At 39.3% G+C, this 25907-nt stretch overlaps 1 protein-coding gene and 1 long non-coding RNA gene across 3 annotated transcripts in view; one reads left to right on the top strand and one right to left on the bottom strand.

Moving 5' to 3' along the window:
• Window positions 1–25356, top strand: part of si:ch211-214p13.3 (poliovirus receptor homolog) — a 34762-nt gene extending 9406 nt beyond the window's left edge. Inside the window, exons 2-8 of one of the 2 annotated variants that reach the window (XM_042002559.1) lie at window positions 5566–5895; window positions 5999–6301; window positions 18864–18957; window positions 21548–21699; window positions 23193–23292; window positions 23387–23486; window positions 24257–25356. In XM_042002559.1, the coding sequence (XP_041858493.1) occupies window positions 5566–5895; window positions 5999–6301; window positions 18864–18957; window positions 21548–21699; window positions 23193–23292; window positions 23387–23486; window positions 24257–24262 (1085 nt within the window). In that variant the 3' untranslated portion in view covers window positions 24263–25356. Of the gene's footprint in view, window positions 1–5565; window positions 5896–5998; window positions 6302–18863; window positions 18958–19273; window positions 19369–21547; window positions 21700–23192; window positions 23293–23386; window positions 23487–24256 lie in introns of those variants that run through there. The other variant, XR_006012330.1, reaches the window with a different exon arrangement.
• On the bottom strand, window positions 14319–15167 carry LOC121650819. The gene is made up of 3 exons (XR_006012334.1): window positions 14855–15167; window positions 14515–14603; window positions 14319–14392 (listed from the first exon to the last, which is right to left on the bottom strand). It is a non-coding gene; the product is annotated as an uncharacterized LOC121650819 (long non-coding RNA).
• Window positions 25357–25907: the final 551 nt, after the last annotated feature.

Here is a 25907-nt window from a genome sequence, read left to right as displayed (position 1 = left end):
CTACGAGATCAAGTAGTCCCAGAGCCAGTGCTGCAGACCCTGCTTGTAGAAGTAGAAGGAATCCTAAACGCCAAACCCTTAGGGTACGTTTCAGCAGATGTGGCAGATCTCGATCCGATAACCCCCAGCATGCTGCTGATGGGCCGCAGAGACTCATCACTCCCACAAGCTTTGTACGACAGTGAAGACCTGCTCGGGAGGCGTCGGTGGAGGCAGAGTCAGGTGCTGGCCGATAACTTCTGGTCATCATTCGTTCGCCAGTACCTCCCAGGTCTGCAGGATCGTCGGAAGTGGAAGACCGACGGGAAGGGGCTCACCGTTGGCCAGGTCGTCCTCATCGTAGATCCCCGCTTCCCGCGAGCCTCCTGGCCTGTAGGTACAGTGACTGAAACCTTTCCTGCAGCAGATGGTCGAGTACGTACAGCGGTGGTGAAGGTGAAAGAGAAGATCTACACCCGTCCTGTCATCAGGTTGATTCCCCTTCCCCAGCTCACTGAGGAAGGTGATCGCGCCCCAGACAGTCTTTCTGGGGACGAACAATTATCCTGACAGACAATTGGGGGCGGCTGTGTCAGAAAGACTGGGGGGAACGAATATTTAGTTCCGCGTTTCTAGACGTGCATTGTTAATCGACGCACATATGTTGTTACGTTGCTTTGATCAGCACAACGTTTGGTGTGCGTGAATGATATAAAGTAGGTAACTGTTGATAAAGTGTTGCTAAAACTCTTTTAGAATCAGTTGTGTAGCTCCCTGTTTAGTGATACTGCCTGTCGTGCTTGTTGTGATCATTTGCCGAGTGTAATCGGCGTTTATCGATCGCCGAGTTGCCGGCTGTAGTCTAGCGCCGATATTAACCCTATAAGTGCCGCGGCGCACGTTTACTATTTACGTTTGTAATTTCTGTTCTCCTAAGTTACATATTCAAGCAGTAGTACTTTCCTGTTATGTATTTTGCTTCTCATTACGACTCTTTATGTTTATTTGCAGACCACACACCTGCTCATCTTAATCCTAATCCAGTGTGTCAAATGCTATCTGCTGTACCAGTTAAGCCAGCATTAAAGGTTCTAAGCTACCTCCGGTCTCCTTGGTTCTCTAATCGGAATCAACTGTTCATATTGGCCGCTCCAACCAGTGTTAAAATCCCGAGTTAATGTGGTGGTATCTACATAACCATTTAAGATTCTCTGCCAGAAAAACAAGTCTGTCGGCAGCATCTGGCTTCAGAGCTGCCCTGTAACAGGATACGATATTACCAACGGTGCTAACACTCTGTCGATTAGCTGGTTGGGCGAATTATTGATCAGCCTGTGCTTTTGAAGTTTCAGCTCTTCTTGAGCTGCAGTGAGAGCCTTTTTTATTTTTCCATTAGAAAGAAACGGCACTGACAACTTTACTGCACACAGCCACAGCGCTTTCTATCCTCTTATCTTTAACAGTTCCTTCTGAGGATAAATACAACAAAATGCAAAGACAGTTGATGTTATGTTTATGTTAAACTGAATAATAAGTAATGTTGCATTACAGTTCCCACAAATTATTACACTTACACACTAGTCAACTGCCATTAGGTAATTGGTATTATAATTATGAGCTATTTTTAATTATACTTATGTAATTATGGTGATGTGTTTTCCGACCCTATGCGTGGTCGTGAAGGCATCATAGGCCGTACTTCTGCTTCCGTTTCTCCGCTTAGGCTCATCAGGGAGAGTATAAACAGGTGGAGTAGCAAGACAGTCTTCCTCTCTCTACCTTTGGCCGTGTTGGCGGCGGTGCGGCGTGTCGCCACGAGCTGGTTGCCGTGGTTTGTTGTTAGAGCCAGGTCATCTGGTTTTATTGTTTGGGCCGTGGATTTTCTCCAAGCTTTGCTGGCGAAGGTAAGTGCTAGTATGACGTTGTAGGATGCATATTATGTATACACCAGGCTAATGTGTATTCTTCCACACTAGACTGTGCTGCTGGTATTTCTAGAGTGGCGTTGGAGTAGAGCTACGTTACTTGGGACAGAGGTATGGATAAGACTAGTTGGCTTCTTGGTCAGCATGTATTGTGGCTAACTTTGTGTTCTCTCTGCAAAACAGATTGCCTTTGCTCCCTACTGTGCTCTCTTTAGTCTATGGTGCTCTCAGTAGCTGATTTTGCGCACCTTAGAGTTGACTGTCCCACTTAACCTACGTCCTAATAGAGGGTCCACGCCCCTTTTTGGTTAAGTTTAATAGTCTGCAAAACGCGTTTTTTTAAGGGTTTGGTAATTTGGGGATTTATGTTTGGTTGGGTTTTGTTATTAATTTACTAACTCTTGGTTTGTTTTGGTTTTTGGTTTTGGTTGCAGTGGATTTTGTGTTAACAACCAAGATTACTCAACGTGTTTTATTGTGTTGCGTTTTATACATTGTTTAATAAAGAGAGATTATTTTTTTCTAAACTGTCTTGTTTCTATAAATTAATAGCCAGATCCAACTTGCATACTCCGTAATAGGGAGCCCTAGACCATTCTTTGGGAATTGGGTTGGTCTACCAGTGGGCTCTTGTGGTCCTGCCCTCAGTCACGATCCGGGCCACATCTCCCTGTGTTACACTTAATAATGGGAAGGGGAAAACAAAACACCCCAGCCTGATATAACGAATATGTGCCTGGTAAAATCAGTTAGGATATTTTTAAAGTTTAAAATGTTCATTCATTTACAAATGGTTTGATGCAGCTGGTGACTAAAACACTGGAGGTGAGTCCACTGTTCACAACATTAGTCGCGTTTTCTGTTGCACACTTTCTCCTAAAAAATAAATAAATAGGTCTGGGTGAAAACTCGATTCTGATTGGCTGTAGGGTTTCCGTTAAAAAGTGATAATGGACACCTATAAAAGAAATTCTGGTCAAATAGCCTTATAACCTGTAAATTATTGCACTGACTAAATATTAATTGGTAACTGTGGCAACAAACTCAGACGCTGGGCTGCAGACATGCCAGATCATGTCTGTGACGGCGCATCGCTGTGAAAGCAGCTTGCGGGCTTATTGGACTCTGTCAGTCCAGGGGAGACGAGAATGGAGCAACAGTTTCTTACTTGCTTGATACAGAGTGAATGGTGGAGAACATTATAAAAACTATTTAGGAAACTTTCTGTGGACTTTGACTGTTTGAAACAAAATGTCGCATCATCCTCTGGACACACACAAGCTGTAAGAGCTGCACCCGCCCTCTGAAATGAATCTTTGTGTCACGTAACGTAACTGCAGGCCGACCAAGCTGCAGGTTCTGTCTTAGCCAGTTACCTTGGCAACGCATCACAATGAAATAGTCCACTTCTGCTTCTTGTGAAAACTGTAGATTTTAACAGTAAAAACGACATTAACACATTAATAATTAATTTAATATTTATTTATTTCGTAAGTGGCCACATATAATTATTTATTGTATCCCCTGTGCTGCTAACAGGCGTCTGTCACCCTTCTGCTTGATGAAATGGCATATCAAGTAAAATATTACCATAGTTTATCATTGTTATCAACTCACTTTTTATAGCAATAATGTTTGTCATTTTATCACTGTGATGGCTGCATCTACAGCCACACAGGAGTGGTAATCTGCAGTAGACAGTACTACACACACATTTATATATTTCATATTAGATTTAATTTACAGAGCATTATATGATTTGGTTGGACATTAGTTTAATTTCATAAGTGACAGCATGTATATTCTGGAACTGGCATGCATTCTGGATTGTATTGTGGTGTTATAATTTATTTCTTTTGAGTTGTTTCAGTGGCTCCAGTCCTTTGGCATGGGAACCAGCAGGTGGCCACGGGGTGGAGCCAACTAATTGGACCAGATCACTCACAGCATCAAGAGGGGGGGGAATTAAGGTTTTTCTTTGTTAGCTTAGTTAGGTTTTTGTGTGTTACCCCTTTGTGTCTTTTGTTTGGGCTGATCAGCCACTTTAAGTTTACCATTGTGTCTCAGTTGTCGGGTCAGTTTGTTTCATTTGTTTGGTCGGTTTGTTTGAGTTATTTTTGCCACAAGTTCTTTAAGTAGTTTTGTTATGTTGACCTCTTTTATGGACTAGATCAGGGGTAGCCAACGTCGGTCCTCGAGGGCACCAATCCGGCAGGTTTTCCAGATTTCCGTGCTCCAACACACCTGACTTAAACTAACAAGTCATTGTGGAGATCCTTATAGGCTGTTGGATCCATTTAATTTGAGTCAGGTGTGCTGGAGCAGGGAAATCTGGAAAACCTGCCGGATTGGTGCCCTCGAGGACCGACGTTGGCTACCCCTGAGCTAGATTATTCATTGATTTAATAATTGTTTGGATTACTTTTTGTGGGTGAAAATAAAACCCTCTTTTTTTGAACTTTAAATCTGTGCCTGATTGTCCTTCACTGCTCAGTCCATCACAATCACCCAGCCCAATGTTGGGTCCAAATAAAGATCCTTCCTTTAGCCATCGCCAATGTCTTTATATTTTGAGGCTGAGTGGGGGCAGATACAGCTCCTCCTCTGGGTTTCCACTGTGTTTTGTTTGATTTACACAGCATTCAGAATTTTCTCCTGTGTCACTGATCATTTCCTTAGGAAAGCAGAGGACTTTGGTGTTCTTTCTTCACATCCGTTGAACATCATTTACAGTAGAATCAATAATCAAAGTTTCAGGCCCAGCCTTGAGCTTTTCCTTTCTGACTGGTTATCAATCCTCACCTCACAGCCCGGGGATAGGTGGTCATACAAAAAAGATCCCGGATCCTCATACAGTGAATCAAATCTTTTCTGCAGTTTCTCATTGAAATGTTTTGGACATTTGTTGTCAACAATCTCAGTTGTCCAGCCCTGTTTCCTCCCATGTAGTGGGGTACATAACTCTTTTGTTTTGTAGGGAGTGGTGGCCAGTCAGTCTGATCACAGACTTCAGCTTGTTACACACGGCCTGTCATACGTTTTCCTTCCTTTTCCAGAAAGCATGATTTACTTTTTGGCTTTGCACCAGGACAGTTTCAGGGAGGGTTATTAATAGGTTATTATTAAAGGCTGCCTCTTTCTTGGTAGTGTTATCTGTGCTTTTTAGCTGTCTGTTAGCTTGCTCATCCTTGCTGTTTCCAAAACATGGCTAGGTTGTTTAATTTCTACACAGTCCAGTTACTTCAACATTTCCACCTTTCCACCTTGCCATGCACACAGAGCACTGAAGATAAAAGAACTATGAAAAATGTTGCAGTTTTAATTAAAAAATGATTTAGTCCCAGGGATGTTATAGGAATTTAAAAGCTAATGTGTGTAGTTTTGTAAGTAAAAAAAGTGAAAAAATCAGCATAAAAGCCAATAAAATCAAAGCTAAGAGTGAGAGCAAGCAGCAAGCGAGTGTATAAGGAAGCAGGAAGCATCATAGCTCAGAACTTTAAACACATTTAGACCTAAAACTTAGTTATCATCTTGTGACCAGATACAGTCTTTGTAAGGAGGTGGTTATATAATACTTTGTTTTCAAACTCTTATATTACTATTTTTATTGTGTTACAGAACATTTTACATAATGATAACCTGATAATATTTAACTTCACAGCACAAGATGGAAGTTCAGCGAAGCACCTTGGAGATACAGCAACTTTACCCTGCAAACAGCCCGACACCAGTGATACCCTCACTCAGATCTCATGGCAGAGGATAACGAGAGGGAAACCCCATGTTGACAATTTCTACACAATTGACGACGATGGACCTCGTTTTATAAATGGAGACGATAACCGCTTTACATTTGTTGGGGATTTCCGTGGCAAAGATGGAACGCTCCAGTTATCCAGTGTAACACTGATGGATGAAGGAAACTACACATGCATCATCACTTTGTTCCCCAGTGGAAATCAGAGACAAGTAGTACCTCTTAGATTGCTTGGTAAGTTGAAAGTCATTGCAACCTTTTAAATGTGTTTATATCTGTACTAGAGAGAGCAAGAGAAGCTCTTGCGTACAAGTTGACGCACTTTTTATCCCCCTAGTGCCTCCATCCACAAGCCTGGAGAATAATCCAGTTATGTCGGGAGATAAAGAAGTTCTTATTTCAAACTGCACAGCGGCAGGTTCCAAACCACCTGCTGATGTGAGGTGGAAGACCAACACTTTGGGCCAAAAACTGAGAGTGACGAACAGCTCCACTCAGCATGAGAACGGGACGACCACCACAGTGAGCTCACTGTTTGGAAAACCTACCAAAGAAATCAACGGTGGTTTGGTCCAGTGTGTCGTCACTGCTGAAGCCCTGAGAGAAGAAAGAACACTGCCCTTAAAAATACAGGTCCACTGTGAGTATATATTTCTTTTCTTTAATGTACTCTTACTTAACTGTAGGTGCTATGTATAAACACAGAGATATGTTTGAGATTCATCTGATTTTCTGGCATTAGAGTGGCTTGGATCAGCAGTGGGTCAGGCAGTAGAGTAGATTGTCCAATAACCAGAAGCTTGGTGGTTTCTGAGAATTTGCTCCTCATATGTGGCACAAACTCCCAGAAAACTGCATGTCTGCTGAAACTCTCAGCAGTTTTAATAAGGTTAAAAATGTTTGTAGACTTTAAAAAAAATCCTTAATGTAACTTTTATTTCTTGTATTTTATCTTATTCTATTTAACTTTTTTGTCACGGTTCAGTAGATTGGACCCACAATAAATATCAGAGACCTAAGGATTGGATGAATAATTCAGGGTTGTTGAATCTGGTCTGTCAGTGGGTTTGCCAGCGAGAAATGGAATCCAAATTTGGGATCTCAGAGAGAGGGAGGGCTGCAAGAGGGATCTTCACCAGGAGGCTGTTAGAACTGCAGAACCAGAGACAGTGTTAGCAAAACCAAAAAGGTTAAATAGTGCTGGGTTTTCCTGACTTGGGTTGAGACTTCCAAAGGGGTCCAGAGAAATCCTCCTATCCATCCAAAAAAGGAGTAAACAAGGTCCGTAATCCACATCCAATCCTAGAAGACAAGCTGAAGGTCAGAGTTCCAAAAATTCACAAAAGAAATTATAAAACTGGCAGGAACAAAAACTCCAGTAGATAACATGTCCGTAGCCTGAAGAGAAGGGCTAGGAACGTGCAGGAGTTAACACAGACGATCTGGCAATGAGAAGTAGAAAAACTCTGGTTTATATCTAGACACAGTACAGGTGGAGCACATCGGCAATCAGGGCAAGTAATCAGAGGTAGAGGGAGGGTGCCTTCAGGGACGGCTGGGAAATATCCACTCCAGCCTCAGCACCGTGACATTTTTTGGTCTTAGTTCAAAAAACAAAAAAATTAAATTATCTTTTAATGCTTCCTCTGCACCCAGCTGTAATGCTTTTAATGTTTTATGTAAAGCACTTGTAAGCCAAAAGCTACGTTTGCAGGCAGAACAGAGTACGCTTCTTTGATCTACATCAGAGTTCTTTTGTGCTCCTGAGCAAATGAAGTCCCCCATTAAAGGCCAAAGTAATTACAGATGCTAGTTTTTAATTTCTATTATGTGCACGCTACAGACTGTCTGGTAGTGGTGGGCGGATCGATTTGAATATCAATAATATCTATGCCAATGTTGATCAACACCAATAAGATCGACACTTTAGTTTCAGTTTCTCTCCTCAATGCAGTATGTGTTTCTGCCTTTCATCCAAGAAGTGACCTGACTGTCTGCATCTGTCCAAAGTAAAGCTCCCTTACACTATGCTCCTCTTGCCTGCTGTTGTTTTTGATGTTGTGCTGTCAAGTGACTCAGCTGTTCCAGGTGAATAAACAAGCAGGCATGTTCCAGCAGACTAGCAGCCCTCTTACCCGTTTGTGTTAAGGGGAGGTTAATAATATACCTGCTTATTCCAATGCAGGGTTGCGATGGGGCTGGAGCTTATCCCAGCTACTACAAGGTGAGGGTCAGGGCACACCATGTTGCCAGTCAGCAAAATAAGAGAAATGCAGTCTGATAGCAGAATCTTTATACATGACCAGTTATTTAAGTATGAAATTAAATGCCTGTTTAATGTGCCTTAAAATCAACAACATCCTCAAGTCAATAGCCAGTAGTATGTTATTTATTGTGTCTGTTGCATTAAATATATGCATATATATGGCATATGCATTTCTGCAAGGACATTTTGAGATTTAATTTTGGTGGAATTTCCTGTTTTAGTCCACTTTATCACGAGTCTGAACATGAGATCACATTTATAACATGCTTGCTGGAAGCTTATTGTGGCTCAGGCCCCAGCTTGTCATGGAATAATTGTTGAATATTTTACTTTTAGCTTGAAAATGTTTCCTCTGTCTGAAGCTGGAGGAACAGCAATGTGAGAGGCAGAGGTTTTGAGAGGAAGTGATAAAGATATGTAAAAAACACGTGACTTTTAATCATCATTTATGAACATCAACAGTGAGTCAGCAGCTTTCTGAATTTATTTATTATCTAGCCTATTTGTTATTGGTTGTGGGCTGATAGTTGGATACTTTTGGTCAAATGTGTTAAAGTCAGCTTCTTTGTAGGTGTTGGCAGGGGCGCTGCTAGAGATTTTGGGCCCCATGAAAAGAAACTCAGTGGGCCCCCCCTACATCCAATTGGCAATTTTAATGCTATTTTGACCATCAAAATAGCATTAAAATAAATTAAATTAAAAGAAATTAAAAGAAAAACATGACAGGCTAGTTGGTAGAGGAAGCACTAAAAATACAATGAAGTTAATTTAGATTCAACTATTTGCTGCAAGACGGATACTTTATATTTAAAAACCCATCTCTCTTTTTTTAAATACTTAATTATCTCATGATAATTACAAAACAAATTACAAATACAAAACTTAAATACAAAATAACCTTTTCCATGAAAATGAAATGCATTAATCATCTGTGGAGAAACAAATCAAATCTCAGCTAAAACACCATCAAAAACAAAATGACCGCTCATTTTTTATGATTTATTATATTGGCGAAATTATCATCATTAAATCAGAAGCCAATGGTAAAATAAATTAGGTAGGCTCATAAACAAAAAATAGCAGGACCTCACATGGTTTATTGTTTTATATGAACTGAATGTAAAACGGTCACAAGCAAACCTCTGTGGAGATTTATAGCTGAACAACGGCTGGGAGCATCTTTAAAATTAAATAATCACATTTTAAAAGGTAGAACTTTGTGTAATAAGATATCAAGGAGAGGTAAAGGTGCACTATTGCTGAGCCAAGCTCTTGCAATCTCATTGCTCAGCCTTTTTAACCAAGAGCCCAACGTGGAGCTTTCTCCCTGGAAAACCACTTATCAAGTCCTGAAGTCCAGCTTTCTATTCTATCAGCTGTTCTATCATATAGCATCTCCAATCATGTAATGTCATGTGTAATAAAATCACAATCATTATTTCTGGTGGCCTCCCACTATTTGTTTTACTTAAAGGTGCTTTCAGTGATTTCACCAACAATGTGAAGGGAAACTGATCTGACTACCAATCCTCCACGTCATCGTCTCCTCATGTAGCAACATGAAGTCTAATTTATCTCCAGATCTGTAGACGCACAGGTGAAGCATTAGATTAGTGGGGGAACATATATGATGCTATATGGTTGTTGCTAGTTAATCTTCTGATATCTAGAAAATGTAAATATTTCTCTGATTGGACTGAAAGCAGTCACCCAGTCTGCTGCACTAGAAATGTCTGCAGGATGAGTCCAAACTACTGACCTGACCTAGAAAACCTAGAAAATAAATGCAAACTATTTTTATTTAATATTAATAATTCCAAACTTTTTTTCTATTATTCAGAAATATGAGCTAATATGGAGCAAAGTGAGCTAGCTTATATGAACTAAGTTTTGAAGAGACAACAAGCTGTTCCACAACTTTCCATCAGACGAGCTAACTGACCACCTCGTCTCTGGAAGAAGTGGGTGACGTACTGTCCATCCCTCTGTTCTCTCTCCAGTCTCAGCTTTTTTTTCTTTTCGTTTTAAGCTTCCTGACTTTTGAGGAATGCTGCCGTCTAAGCTTCCACTCGCTGTCTGTCTGTTGCGCTGCTTCGCAGCTGAAGGAGCAGGTGGACTGAACCATTTAAGGCAAATATAGAGGGGGGTTCAATGTTCAGAAGTGTTTCCAAAACATAAAAACTTAGTAATACCGTTGCATTGTGACTCAATTGTTTGCATGATTGTAAGTTTATTATTAAGTATCAGATAATTTTGTCAGTATTACAATTGCATTGAGGGCCCTTCTGGGCCCCCTGTCACTCATAGGCCCCATGAATCCTTCCCCTTTACCCCCCCTTTTCGGCGCCCCAGGGTGTTGGCATACACCTTACAGAAATAAAACACTTTAAGATTTTCTTTTAAATTATTTAGCCTGCACATTGGTCCAGATGTGTAGTATGCAGCTGTTTGTCTCTTCACTAAAGAATTATTTTGATAAAGGATCATTTCAATCATTTTGAACCTGACTGAATTATTAGGTTTTTTAAAAAAAATCTTTAATTTAGTTCAACTTGGTCAAGACAATTTCTCCAGAAGAGAAGAGGGATACAATGGATACAGCTGTCGGCTAAATGCACAATATATCTTTTATAGCGTGTCTGCATCAGTAAACTCGTGGTTACATTCATTATAATTAATTTATTTCCTCAGCACCTATGTTTTCAAATGTCTTTGAACGCATCATCACTATCTTTTGGCATTTTGTTATTAAAACACGCAGGAGTTGGGTGGCATAGCCGTAGTTAGTTTGTTGCAAAAATGGAGGGAAGCAAGACGATGCTTCTAATTTTTTAGCAAACCACCCTTTCATCCCCACGAAGCCAGATATTAGCCTACATGAAACCGACCATGTCTGAAGCCAGGTACCAAAGTGGATAGGCTTGAGTCCTCTACCGTCTGCGGTAATGTGCGTACAGCGAAGCCGCACAACTCGAGGACATGACGTCAATGTGATGAACACACGCCAATTCCCAATCCACCCTTCCTCGTGTTTTATATGCTTCGTAGTCAAGCATTTTTTGAAGAAGAAACTCAACTTCTTCATTACTCCAAAGAAATGTTTCTCTTTTGCTTCGCAGTGAATCCTCAGCTATCTTCTCTTCTCTGCTTCCAATGTGAACTTTCTGCAACACGCCTTTATTTGCGCTTTCTTTGTTTTGCTCTAGCTTTGGAGTGTTACTCTTTAGCACCCCCCACAGCCTGTAGTATGTACTACAGCACTGTCGTGGGGACGTTGAAGCCTTTCTCCTAGTTTTCACCACCATTTTCACACCGTTTTCACACCTGAACCTGCTTCAGTGCCATGTGGACATAGCCTAAAAGTGTGTCAGCTTAAGCACGTCAGACTAGCAGGCAGTAGTATGAGCATTGCACTATAATGAAGTTATTTGCACAATGTACATTGTTGGTGGTGGGAAATGCTTAATATATACGTTTTATAAGTGTTCCGTTAAACTTTGTAAAATTACAGATAGAGAACATTATAAGTAAAGGGACCTGAGAAAAAAAAGTTTGTGAATGGTTCAGGTATTTTTGTTTGTTTGCTTTTATTATTAAGAGAAAAGAAATAGTATAAAGAAATGTATTGTGTTAGTAAAGAAAAGTCTAAAAACAAATGCCATGATAAAAGTTTTTTTTTTTTTGTTTGTTTTTTTTTGTTAATGATTTTGTGTCTGTACAATACTGAATTGCATCTTTTTTTAAAGTTGGATTTATTGGCTTGCTTTATTGAAAACAATCAATTCTGTAAATAATACACCCTTCATAGGGAAAGAGAAAGGATTGTGATGTTTGGAAACTTGATATGGGCTAGGAAATTTGATGGTGTGGGTGGTAAGTAGAGAAAAGCTGTTCCAGTATGCTTTAAACAGCAGGATTTTTACATGACTGAACACTAAAAGAACTATTGAGCTGTTACTAATTGCTAAGCAACTGATGCCGGGACAAGGAAAAATTAACATCTTAGTACTGTAGAAAAAATGCCAACTCAAGCTTCATACAGGACAGGAAACCAGATCATGACCTGTGGAGTCATGTGTGCCCATTCATCTTATAGATGCACAAAACAAATACTATTTATTTGGACCAATTTAACTTATGTTAGGATTTCCAGTATTGACAGGGTCACTGGTTTTTGCACACAGGGATCTTTCTAAGTTGATCACCTGATGTTTTCTTTGACCTTTTGATATCCGTCCAGTTATTTGTCACCCTCAGAATGCATTGAAAGAATATGAGCCTATGAAACACTGACAATGGCGTCCACAGCTTCAAATGTCATTGTTCATGTGATAGTGGTGTTTTAATTTGATATGCTGTTTCAAATCACTGTTTCAGAAAGCGTGGCACAAGCTCCAAAGCTTCATGGATGTCATGGGTCTCCTCATCTTGACTTTGACTCAGTGTTTAATAAACACTGGACGAAAAGTACCAAGATATGGAGCGATCCGATGCCGCTATCTGTCCGTAACTGTCACAAATACGGACAAGATACAGGGAAATCTCCACCGCATCCCTCATGGATCCTATTTTTAGATCTCTCCGGATCCGGACCACTAAAGATCCAAAAACCCGGATTTTCATCCGCGAGGTATCCACAAGATGCGTGTTTATGTGATCCCTCGCAGATCCAATTTTAGATCTCCTCGGATACTGACCTCATCATTGGCGGATCATGTTCACAGATCACGGGAAATATGTCGAACATCCGTGACGGATGCCCGCGGGGTATTCGTGGATTTTTCATTTATGCAATATGTCTGATTTAATGGTTCTCTTCATTAATTATATGGTTTGGCATGTAACCTTTCATGTAAAAGTACCAACCTAGTTCTTATCTTATAAGATCGTAGCAGGCACGTTAAAATCACCCAGTCAGTTTCAAACATCACAATAGTTATAATGTGACAGTCTTTAATCTTGGTTTGTGTACCATCATCATGTTGTACAAATCATTTGACCAAATTACACATTACTATTTCAGTAAGCATTTATAAAATGACATTGTCAGATTAAACTGTATAAAAAATATCAGCATTATTAACTGAACAGTGGGAACAGAACAGAATGAAGCAGTCTAATAAATCAGGTGCATCTACATAACTGCATAGCTGAATGAAAACATGTCAGACATGAAAAACAGACCAATGTTTTTCTTTTTTTCTTAATTAAAGCACACAGTTTTATTTCAAATAAATGGATCTGATTCCTCTCAGCGGCTGCCTCTAGCTATATACACCACTGAGCACTCTCCGGTGCACCATCCTGGAGGACATCTTTTGTAGGTCAACGAGGTGGCGCTGACACCTTTCTAACGTGTCCGTGAGTCTTGTTGCCCTCCATTCAGGTGGATATGCTTTCCACACGTCTTTGTCTTTAGTGTCCGTCTCCTCGTCGCTCATCATGCATGCAGGCGCCCGTTCCAGGTATCTGTAATCCTCATTGGTTAAGATGGAGCGAGCAGCAGATCGGCGTGAATTGAAAGTCTTTAACAGAAAACATTAGATATTACTCTCAATGGAGAAGGACATTTATAGGTCAGTGAGAACACTTTTAAATGTATACATTAAAAAATTAACATAAAACATTTTTACTGCCTCTGCACTGCCAGAAACTTCATCTTTATGCACAGTTCATACAACACATTTCAGTTGTTGTATCCAGAAATAAAACTGCTGACTACAACACTGTAATGTGATACAAAAGCAAATCAGAAATCTGATGCATTCTAAAGGAACTTAAAAATTAATAAATCTATAAGTGATTCAACTCACTCTGTGCCTTCGGTTGTTGAGAGCTTTGGCCCTCTGATATGGGAATATCTAATTTGTGTCCTAAAATGACCATCTGTATACTATTGGTGTTATATAACTGCTTGTTCCCAAGTGACCACCTGCATGTTATATTATTCTGCTTGTTTTGGGAACTGTGTAACTGCCTATCTTTGGAAGGGTGAGAAAAGGGTGTCTTGTAAATATGTTTACAAGACAGGATCTCAGGACTCATCCTCGCCTGTGGGAAAGGACTGGCCATCCTCTCTCTCATGCGATGTTGTGTTTTTTCTAAATAAGTATAAAGACGGGGAAATCCCACATCTCGGTAGAGTCTGCTGCGGGTTACGTACGAACGCCCAGCCGGGGTTTTCTAAGCCACTCTACCGGGATTGTTGGCTCTCCAGTCCGTGTCAAAGGTAGGGCAAGCTATGCTATGCTTATAAGGCTGAACCCATTGAGATGTAATGATGAGTGTCATGAGCTGCGGGGAATAAACCTGACACATTTATTCTAGCACTCTGACTTTGTGTGTTTCATCTGCCGACCACCACGAACCTCTAAAATCACACATTACACCCTCCAATCCTCTTCCACTTTGTTGTCTTCTGACAACTTAGATTCCCTCCTGATGTTCTCAAAGTATCTGTTGCTCCTACAAACACAAAAGATGACACATTAATATGTGAAAGACCTTTTCAACAAATTGTCTTTCTTTGGAGAGATAAGCATTATTTTTAGAAGTAACCTTAAACCAATTTTAGAGTCATAACTTACTTCTGATCAAAGAGGTGTCACATTCCTCTTCATCTGCAATTGTCCACAACACTGAATTTGTGACACTGGAGTTGTGCTCAGACGTGAACCTGCAGATTACATCACCGAAAACACAACAAAGCAACATGAAACATGACCTATACAACATCTGCCCTGAAAATTTGTTGGTGACTATGTAAAATCAAAGTGCCATTATTTTGTATCTGAGTCAATTTAAGATGGACTAAAGCATCATTAGTCTATGATCTGATGAATAAGTAACCACTCAAGGTGATGCTGCATAGAAAATACATGTCTTGTAATCAACTTACAGACTATTAAATGGTTATAGTTGTCTTACCTCTCATTTCCTCTGTATTTGTGCCCGTCCTCCAGACTCCTGTGGATCCTTTTTTACTTCACGCTAAAACAGCAAATATCACAAACAGATAAAATTTAGATCATGTGAGAAAAATATTTTGACAAACTCTTAAAGCACCACATTACAGCGGCTTGTACAGCTGTTTTTCTGTTTGTGCCTGTGTTTGCAGACATATTTTAACTAAGGCAGTGGCTCCATAAAGTTAAACATATAGCCTTACCATTTTTTCCTGAAATAGGGACAATGTGTAAATATTTATCACAGTGGCTCTGAATGTTTAAAGCCTCCGGGTGGGGGGTCCCTGGATCCCAGGTTGTAACAGTAGTAACAGTGTATGAAGATGCAGTTAGATCTGTTTACTCAAGTATATGAAAACAAAGGCTTAGTGAATAACTTACAGATGGGTTGTAGGAATCTGCTGCGGAGTCTGTGGTTTCGGAGTTGCTGATGTTAGTGCTCCTGCAGCCAATCTGTTCTCCACAGCTTCAGTCAGTTCAACCAGTTTCTCCATCACCTTGCCAACTTTCAGGCATGCACTGCACAGTGCCCTGAAACATTCACAAGTGTGTTTTCCAACATGTCAGTTTTTGATTGTAAACATGAGAACATCATTACAGAAATCAAAGCATATGAATCCCATGTTTCTAAGTCACTGAAGGGAACAGTGATTGGGAACAGTGCTTGTTTCTACTGAGTTTTTCTTTCTTTTTTTTTTTTAATGGGACGTTGCATATTAATATGCATTTATAATGTAATTATGAATGACTTTAGCAAAGCTAATTTCCATCTTTAGTCCCTTATTGTTTAAACTACTTTAGAAAAACATTTTCTTTGCATGAACATTACTTTTACCAGCGTCAACAAAACACAAAAAGGACAAGATGGTGTTGATTAAACAATTAAGAGAACTTGGAAAAGCACGTCATCCCACATGGTGCATTGTGGGACGTAGCCGTCATACTTGCATTCTGTACTGTATTGATTCTGTACTACCTGTAAGCTATATATTTATACACACACACTTAGATACATACTGCTCATTGCACAACATACAGAAAACATTTTATCAAGTAACAGTTTTCTCTCTGTCACAAGGATCTATCAAGCATAGTTGTACTGAGCTGCTTAAAATAGTGTTTTTGGTGTGTACATATCCAACCACCTCAGGGTGTACCGGCATTCTGGGCTCCTCGCGATCCTCATCATGCTGACAGTTCTAGAAACTTTCTGTAAAAAGAGGAAGAAGGTCAATAAATAAATCTACACCTCATTACAGTGGTTAATAATTCTAAAATAAGTTGTTTCTGTGTGGTTGTGGACATATTTTATCTAAGGGAACTTCAGACTAATAACTCGCCAGTAAACATGCAATATTTTCCCATATATATTCCACATGAGCAACAACAACAACAAAAAGGCTTAGTACACAGCTTACGGATTGGCCTTAGGAAAATGCTGTGAAGTGTGTGGTTCCACAGCTCCTGCTGTTACTGCTACCACCACCAGTTGACCTCCAGTTCTCCAGCTCTTCAGTCAGGTCCAGTTTCACCAACATCTTGTCCATGTTTTGGTGTATACTGCACAGTGCCCTGAAACATGTTCAAATATGTTGTGCAACATTTTAGGTATTGATTGTGAAAATTTGAACAAAATCCTTACAGACAAACCAAAGCATGTAAATCCTATTTCTCCACTGACCTGCAGCCCTAGCAGAGGATCGGGAATGTTTGTTTCTACATTTGATTTTGAGTTTATTTTTTTAAAAAAGGACGGTGTATATTAATATACATTTATAATGTAAATATGCAGGATTTGAACAAAGCTTAATTCCATCATTAGTCTCTTATAGTTACAAACGCGGGTCTCAGTCTGTGATCGTGTTAGTTTTTGTTGTTTGGTGTTTTAAAATGACAATGGCTATCAAAATACTGAGTAAAATCTACATTCTGTGCCATTTTTTAATCTACATTATAATAAAAATCTGGATGTATTGATGAACAACAAATTAGGCTTTACTACTTTATATAGGGACACCTTTTAATAATATTATAATAATTATATCTATTGTGTTACACAGGGGAAAAAAAAAAACAGAACACAAACAGTATTTACAGGACATAAGCTCCCCACTGCTACCCTACCGCTGGAATATGGCTCCAAGTATAAGTAGGTGCTTGAAGACATTTTGCTTCCCTCTCTCCAGGACAGAGAGAGGTATTCGTGGGGGTGGGAGGACCTTTAGAGGTGAACAGCTTCAAAGAGATCTAATCTCTGCTGGGGGAGGGGGAGAGGCTGGTTTGCTGGGGCTGTTGTGGAATGTTGGGTCTAGCACATTGTCCTTGAAAGCAGTAGTAAACCTAAATGGTGGCAGACCTGAACACGTCTGTACAGTCCACAGCTCCACTGGTCCACTTCTTAGATGTCCTCAAGATTCAAAGTGTTTGTCATTTGCCCAGTAAGGAAACAAGTTTCCCTGAACAATGAAAATTTTACTTTGCCGTCTGCACTGAATGCCATACTAGAAGAAAAACATAAAGATAGATAATTTACTTAGTTTTTCTTATCATATGTACATAAATGTGCAGTGTGCTACATAAACTGTTGTGAGGTAGACGGTAAGATGCTTGTTCAAAAGATTAGCAAAAAGAAAAAAAATGTGAATTTATGTCATTAGTACTTTTTATGCAGGGGTAGAAAAAGTACTGAAAAATTGTAATTAAGCTAAAGTATCTTTACTTTGTTAAAATTCTACTGAAGTAAAAGTTATAGTACGCACCAAAGATCTACTCAAGTAAAAGTAAAAAGTACTAAATTTAATTGAGTAAAAATTAGTTAGTTACTTTAAATTACCTGATGTAAACAAAAGAGTCATAAATCCAATCCAACACTGTTTTTAATGAACCTTTAAAACACTACAGTGAAAGAGAGGAAATAAAACCAAATCAAAGTATCGACGATGCTGAAAATTTTGCATAAGCGCACCCGAGGTGTGGAGGGGATCCGGTTCGGTGGCCTCAGGATTGGGTCTCTGCTCTTTGCAGATGATGTGGTTATGTTGACTTCGTCGGGCCGCGATCTTCAGCTCTCACTGGAGCGATTCACAGCCGAGTGTGAAGCGGCTGGGATTAGAATCAGCACTTCCAAGACCGAGACCATGGTCCTCAGCCGGAAAAGGGTGGAGTGCTCTCTCCAGGTCTGCAATAGGGTCCTGCCCCAAGGGGAGGAGTTTACGTATCTCGGGGTCTTGTTCACGAGTGAGGGAAGGATGGAGCGGGAGATTGACAGGTGGATCGGTGCGGCGTCTACAGTGATGCGGACTCTGCATTGGTCTGTCGTGGTGAAGAAGGAGCTGAGCCAAAAGGCAAAGCTCTCGATTTACTAGTCGAGCTACGTTCCTACCTTCACCTATGGCCATGAGCTGTAGGTAGTGACCAAAAGAACAAGATCGCGAATACAAGCGGCCGAAATGAGTTTTCTCTGCAGGGTGGCCGGGCTCTCCCTTAGAGATAGGGTGAGAAGCTTGGTGATTCGGGAGGGGCTCAGAGTAGAGTCGCTGCTCCTCCACATTGAGAGGAGCCAGATGAGGTGGCTCGGGCATCTGGATAGGATGCCTCCCTGGTGAGGTGTTCTGGGCACTTCCCACCAGAAAGAGACCCCAGGGAAGACCCAGGACACGCTGGACAGACTACATCTCTCGGCTGGCCTGGGAACGCCTCAGGATCCCTCTGGATGAGCTGGTGAATGTGGCCGGGGAGAGGGAAGTGTGGGTTTCCCTGCTTAGGCAGCTGCCCCCGCGACCCGACTCCGTATAAGCGGAAGAAGATGGATGGATGGATAAAATCAAAGTAACTCATCTGTAATAACAGAAGCTAAATGTTTTTAAATATGAAAAGATACATTTCTTTTTCTATTTTTAGTAGTTGTGATTTTCCTGATTACCAGAACAATAATAATAATAAGTGTCTTTTTTTCTTTTGTTTTTTTTCAGTTTCACCTACTGAAGTGATCATTAGTGAAACCGGCAAGGATTCATTTGAGTGCAAGTCTGAAGCCAACCCGAATGCCATCATCACCTGGAGCAGGTGATAACAGCTTCAGATGAGATTTTTTTTTTTATCTTCTACCCTGTATCAGCTGGTTTGGCAAGTTTATTACACTATAGTTGCAGTCTGTTTTTGGTGTTAAAGCTAGTGCACTTCTTTGCACTGGCTTTAAGCCTCAAGAACAAGAAAAAAGTTCTCACCTCTGGGCTCTGAAGTTTGCATGTTCTCCTCATGCTTGCGTTCTCACTCGATACTCTGGCTTCCTGGCAGTCCATAACCATGCATGCTAGGGCAATGCAAGAATTCCTTCTAGGAATGAGAGTGAGCTAACATGTTTTTTTTTTTGTCTCTTTAGTATCTATGGACTAAGTTTACCCTTCTGCCCTGGTGACCCCTGCAATCTTGTTATATCCTTCATTAATATGACATGGAGACGAGAGGTGGATAAGTGTATGTTCTGTGTATGTGTGCGTGTGTATATACTGTATATGTGTATGTTATTTTTTGCTTTTAAGAAGGGGTAGGAGCAAACAAGCTATGCTTCTTCTCACTCCTTTTCAAATATGTTAACTGTTACATCCCCTTTTGTCTATGGGGGAAAAGGGAACGAACATATGAGTTGAGTCACGGGGTATATAAGAAATAATATAATTTATTTACAACTAACAAAAGTGAATAAGTACAAAATATACAATGGGGTTCCTAATTTCCAATATCCCTGAATAAAAAGTCCTAAACAATTTGACGAGCAAAAGGCTCACTTAAACACAAATCACAATAAAAAAAAAAAACAGGTCAACACCCACAGTGGCGGATTCTAGCTAAACCAAACAAAAACTCAACAATAAACAATTAAATACAACTTAAAGAGATCACCTCAGGCAGGGATATAAGGTCTTGTCAGACAACTAAACAAACATAACACTTAGCAATGGAATCTCAAAATCCACACAGGGTATTCTTCTAGTTATGCACACAAGTGAAAAACTCCCACATAGACAAACTGCATCCCTCTGTTTCTTTTCTCTGCTAGTCCTCACCAGATACCAGCTGTACAAGGTATACCAATACAAGTATTAGTTTCTAAGTCAGCAATAAGCATGAACTAAAATGAGCAGTAAAACTTCCTTCCTTCTGATCCTCAGAAGGTGTGTTGCTGTATTTGAACAATCACACTCACTGAACACACCTCATTCCTTATATATTACACCCACACTTACTAATGCACAGAGAAAAGAAAGACAGTTCAGCTTAACAAAGAGGATCACTGTCAGATGTTAAATAAATCAAGAAGTGTTCATGTTCAGCATTGCGGCTGTAGTTCAGGAGAAAGAACAGTCATCTTCCAGGCAGATCTTGAACTTGTCCTGTCCATCTATATTCCATCTATATGTCATGAGCCACACCTCCCTTTACCTCTTCCACCCACCAATTCACCTGATCTGCGAATGATGAATGAACACCACCACCAACAATAAGTAAATGAAAACAAATCTGCAGTTATTGGCGATTAAACCTGCTGGGCAATTCTAACTGTATAAGCATGTGCATTAGTAAGTGTGGGTGTAATATATAAGGAATGAGGTGTGTTCAGTGAGTGTGATTGTGCAAATACAGCAACACACCTTCTGAGGATCAGAAGGAGACAGAGGGCTCCAAGATACTGTGGAAAATTTATGTCCTTTTGTAAGTGTAAGGAAGTAAAGAAAATTACTATTTTACTATAACTGCAAGAAGTGATAAAGTAGTCTAAATATATGCAAAGGTACATATTAAGTCTGAGGACTTTGTGTCCTCATTTGACTGCACCTCCATTACTCAGAGGGAGCTGCAGTGTTTTCTATAATGAGTGGTTCTCCATCTTCAGTGGCTTTAGACCTGCATTAAGGGATATTCTTGCCACCCACAGATGCAGAAACAAGTTGTAACACTGATAAATTTCAGCCATATATTAATGTTAAACCTCCAGTGAACATGAAATCATGACTCGTGAGACTTTCTCACCAGTCTACTAGTAAACTAGATGTTTCATATTTCATTTCCTGCATTCAGTGTAGTAGGTCTTGGCGGAAAGCTTGGTTTTGATTACAGTGCTATGCACTGATGTATGTGAATGCATGAAACTGACAGCTGTGGTGCACGCCCAAAAACACCACACCCTGAAAAACTGCCTGTGTAATCTAGATGACTTCTAGTTTAGCTGATTTAGTTTTGTTTGAAGTTTTACTGCTCATTTTAGTTAATGCTTATTGCTGACTTAGAAACTAATACTTATATTAGTATACCTTGAATAGTTCTTTGCTCAACTAAGGTTGGTCTATATGTGTTATAGAAATGAACTTTGCTTGACAGTGTTTACATGTCGATAAGGATACGATATGGTTAAGCTTTGTCTTATATTAACAAGCACACCAAATATTCCATGTAGTGAAACAGATGTTTGCTTATCTGCTGCTTTTCAACTGTGTACCCAGTCTGCAGATGAACTTTTCAGTGAACCAAAAGTGGAAATTTCCACATTTATTAGGCATGACAACTGGGAAAACTCTTATTTGTAATGAATTTTGTAACAGAATTAAGAAACAATTGGGGCCTGTGATGAAATATCTGAACTGTTTTCTCTTTTTAGATCTGGCCAGTCTCGGCCGCCATCAGCCAGAGTTGATGGTGCAGTGCTGCAGTTTACGAGCATGACTTCTGACCTAACTGGCCTGTATCAGTGTGAAGCAAGTAACCCGTATGGAAGAAAAGAGGGTTTTTTATATATCCATGTCTCCTCTGGTAAGGTTTGCTGTGATTTAGTTCTGCAGTTTGGTAAATAAGCTGTTGATGCTTATAGAAGTTGTTCCTGTTTTACATTATTCACACTTTTTCCTTATAATTAAGATTATTGTGGTTTTATTCTTTAACAGGATATTTGAAATAATTATTATTTATCAGTGTCTTACCTGCAGTTTACAGTCAGAGTGCTTCAGAGAGCAATCAGAGAGATTCTGGTGAGGGAGCTAAGCTAGAAGCTAATCAAAGTGGGACCACAAAATCATTTAAAAAAAAATAAAAAAATCAGACATTTCAGAAATGTTCAAGCAAATCTACATTCCCATTTTTTATACTGGCACATTTACATCTGACAGTTATTTACTTAGTTGCATTAGCAATACAAATACATGCAAACAATGCAAGATTAAACTAATCCTATAATTATGTTGGGATAATAGTTTTTATTTGTCATATACACACATAGCTTAATCTGAAATTGCCCTTCCTACTCAGCTCATGCTTAAGAAATTTAGTTCATCTTCTAATTGTGATTGACTGCAGGCAAGACACAAAACTTTACAAAAGTTTTTTTTAAAAAAAGAAAGAAAATGGGATTTTTTTTCTCTTTTGGAAAAAAATTAAAACAAAAAACACTGCTTTTATTTTCAGACATACAACAGTGTACAAAGAGAACTGAGTGGAATTACAGGAGGATATATTAAATAACAAGCACCTGGTTTCTGTTTCTATTCATCACTTAAAGTGAACATGAGCTAGCTCACACATGACAGACTATGGTTAAACTCATTTTCATAATTCATCATCCCACATGATTGCACAGTGTTTGCTCAGTAGAGCAAGATTTTAATGGGCCCAAAAACAAGTAAGACTAGATGGTAAAAAATGGCACAAAAGTTCAGTGCAGAGATAACAATTCTCCTTTGAATACAATTAACAGTTTAATGAAATCCATGACAACACAGCACATACCCATTTTACCCTTAGTTAGCATTTAGGAAAATATTTAGCTTTTCACCTTTACAGGAGTTACAGCTGCGTCAAACTGACAGGAAACTGAGGTTGACCTTCTTATCCTTTCTTCCTGCTCAACAGTCTATTATGATTAGTCTATGTTAATACAAATATGTGAAAGTGATCTGGACTCTGGATTTAAACTTTGACCTGTTTTAGTATGTAGGTCCAATTCAAGAAGTGAGTATATTTCATTTTGTTGTGTCATAATTTGATTCTTTTAAAAAGAACAACTCCACAGTTAAGGTGTTTGTTGACTCAAGACCTGATGATATAAGAGAGAACATTTTAACATGGGTAAGTGATGCTGCATGGTGAATGCAGTGTTGTTTGAACAAATTGAATATGTAAAAATAAAACAAAAAGAAGACTAGCTAAATGGAAGAAAAGAAAAATACTGCTGGATTAATGGGTTAAATTACTGTATTAATCAGTATATCCTTTTTCTGTTTTACTCCTTCTTGTGTCTTGTTTCCCAACAGGAGGCAGTAACGCTGGTTGGGTTTTATTTGCCCTTCTGCTTGCTGTGCTTCTCATTGGGGCAGGAGTGTGGAAACTCAGGCAATCTGAGAAATGGCGAAGGTACCAACTACAGCTGTCTTACACTTAGGCTTAGTATTTATTAATACTGATAAATACAGAATATGAACACACATTGCACGTACTCTGTTAACAGTTGTCTTCCTGGAAGAGAAGAGCCACAGGGAGACCCAAACCCTTCTTCACCTGAACAACCTGGCCCACATGAGGATGACCCACTAAATGAAGAAAGATCTGTAAGTGACTTTAAGAGTTAAAATGTGCATTAACCCTTTTTTGTTTGCTTCAAAATATATATGAGACTTAATTTAATGGCAAGCTATCTATCTAGGTTTAGTTAAAGTTGTCTTATTTTAAACTCCACGTTCCTGACTCATTTGATGGCACACTGACACTGTACATTTCTGGAGCCCCCACTGTCCAGCAGCGCCACAACTTCACAACCTTCGCTTCTGGGATGCTGCATAACGGGGCTTATAAATTTTGCTTCATGAATCGCATCACAACCAGAGATATAAGCACACTGGCTGTTTTGCAGCCTTACAGGAGGAAAACGTGAATGACAATATGTTAAAATAAGATGCAGCTGTGGTTCTCTCTGAACTCATTAACACTCTGTTTCATTGTAAGTTACAACAACTTGAAATTCCTCTAGCTGTCCCAGTTTTTTGTTTTTTGTTGTAATTCATCATTCACATGTCTGAAAAAAATGTGAGAAAAACAATAAGTCCTAATTAATTATATTTTGTTCTCAAAATTGAGCTTTTGCAACGTATTAAATTGTTAAATGACTGCAAAAAATTTATATTTATCTGTCATTCATTTATTTTCATTTTCATTTATATCTATTTATAAATTTATTGTTGAGACCAACTTTACATAGAAAACTTATCAAGTTTTGTTGAAAGAACCACAGTTATGATTTTATGATGCAATTAAATATTTTAAGTTCAGTTTGATTAAAAATCATGTTAAAGTAAACAACATTAAATCTTCTTTTTTACAGCTTTAACACCATGGAGATGGAAATTGAAGAATAATAAAAATCTGCAGATTTCATCTTCCAGGAGATGCAAGACATTAAAAAACAGGTTAAAACCAATAAAACAAGCAAAAGTGAACATTACTTGAAAACACGGAAACATCAAACTGTATGGACAGCCGGAAACTGTCTCCAATGAAGAAATCAATGAGTGCATTTACTGTAACTAAGACAAGACCTTTTATGTTGATTACATTTTATCTTTTGTTTTTGAAACTTTGAACAAATATGCTCTTGTGTAATCTTGACAAAGATAACTGGGGCAGCTGTAGCTCAGGTGGCAGAGCATTTGTTTTTCAACCGGAAGGTTGATGGATTTCCATGACTACATGTTGAAGTATCCTTGGGCAAGACACTTAATCCCACATTGCCTCCCGATGTGCCTCTATTGGGATGTAAATGGGTGAATGTGATATGTAGTGTAACATGCTTTGAGTGGTCAAGCTGACTCGACAAGCGCTTCAAAAGTACAGTCCAGTCCATTTTTACCATTTATAATCTGATCATGATCCATCTGGCTGTATTATGACCAGCAGATTTTACAGCTGTGCCAGCCTCAGCTAATAATGAAAATAATATAAAATAAATGCAAACAAAAGCCGATCAAATGGAAACAGGCTACATCCTGCTAGTTTCGTCCTCCTCAGCACAAGCACCTGGAGAGGGAGGGGGAGGAGGAGAGAGAGTTTAACAGTGCAGAGCGACTGGAGCAACATTTGTACAAAAGTTTATTTAAAAAAAAAAACAGTACAGAATAAAACCAAAACATTTTGATGTGATCAGCATGATGATCAAAGCCCATAAGGAATGGTGACTGCAAAACGGTGACTGGTGATATCTCAACACCTGCATTATTTCACATTCAGTAAGTAGTCTTCTGAATCAAGTGTTTTTTTTCTTTTTGTTTTTTTCAAAAATGAAGGTTTTAATCTTTGTGTTAATGTCATGAACTGTACAGTTAGCTGCAGCCGCAATCAACTAATTATTTGCTGATGTGTTTTTTAATTTCATTAATTTTATTCTGCATGTCATCTTAACAATAAAAAGGGTATTAAGTTAATAAATTACGGTTGTTGTCTACTTCAAGTCAAACATGACTGTTCTATGGCTTATGTATGAGAGAGCTGCCATTTTGTTTTCCTTATGGGTTCTTTTTTTTCTCCTGTTTATATTGAAGTTAGGGTAATTACAAAGTAGGTTTGTATTATATTATTTCTGAGGGGAGGTAAGTTTTTTCAGGTAGAGGGGTTTTGTTTGTTGTGTTGGCCTTGGCTCTCCCTGGCCCTTCTATATTTTATCTGTCACACTAGATGTTAATACTAATTGGATGATAATCTTGAGATTGTCTCCTCATCTTCTGGAGTTGTTACTCCCTTCTTCCCCTAGACCTGTCTTATGGCTGTAACACCACAAATAACTGAAGTCTTGATGTAAAAGTGGCCTGCCCAGGTTAGTTTTCACACTCTTAACTCCCCTTATAACAGCTGCATATTTCTTTAAAGTGGGGAGACAGCCTGTCTTGCCCAAAGACAGATTGGGCGAGACGGCATGAGGAGAGGGTCTCTCTTTGAAAGGAGACTTGTTGCTGTGCAACCATTCTGAGTCAGTCTAGAAA

Source organism: Melanotaenia boesemani, chromosome 12, assembly GCF_017639745.1.
Source record: "Melanotaenia boesemani isolate fMelBoe1 chromosome 12, fMelBoe1.pri, whole genome shotgun sequence".
NCBI classification, from domain to species: domain Eukaryota; kingdom Metazoa; phylum Chordata; class Actinopteri; order Atheriniformes; family Melanotaeniidae; genus Melanotaenia; species Melanotaenia boesemani.
This window is presented reverse-complemented; position numbering and strand designations above follow the sequence as displayed.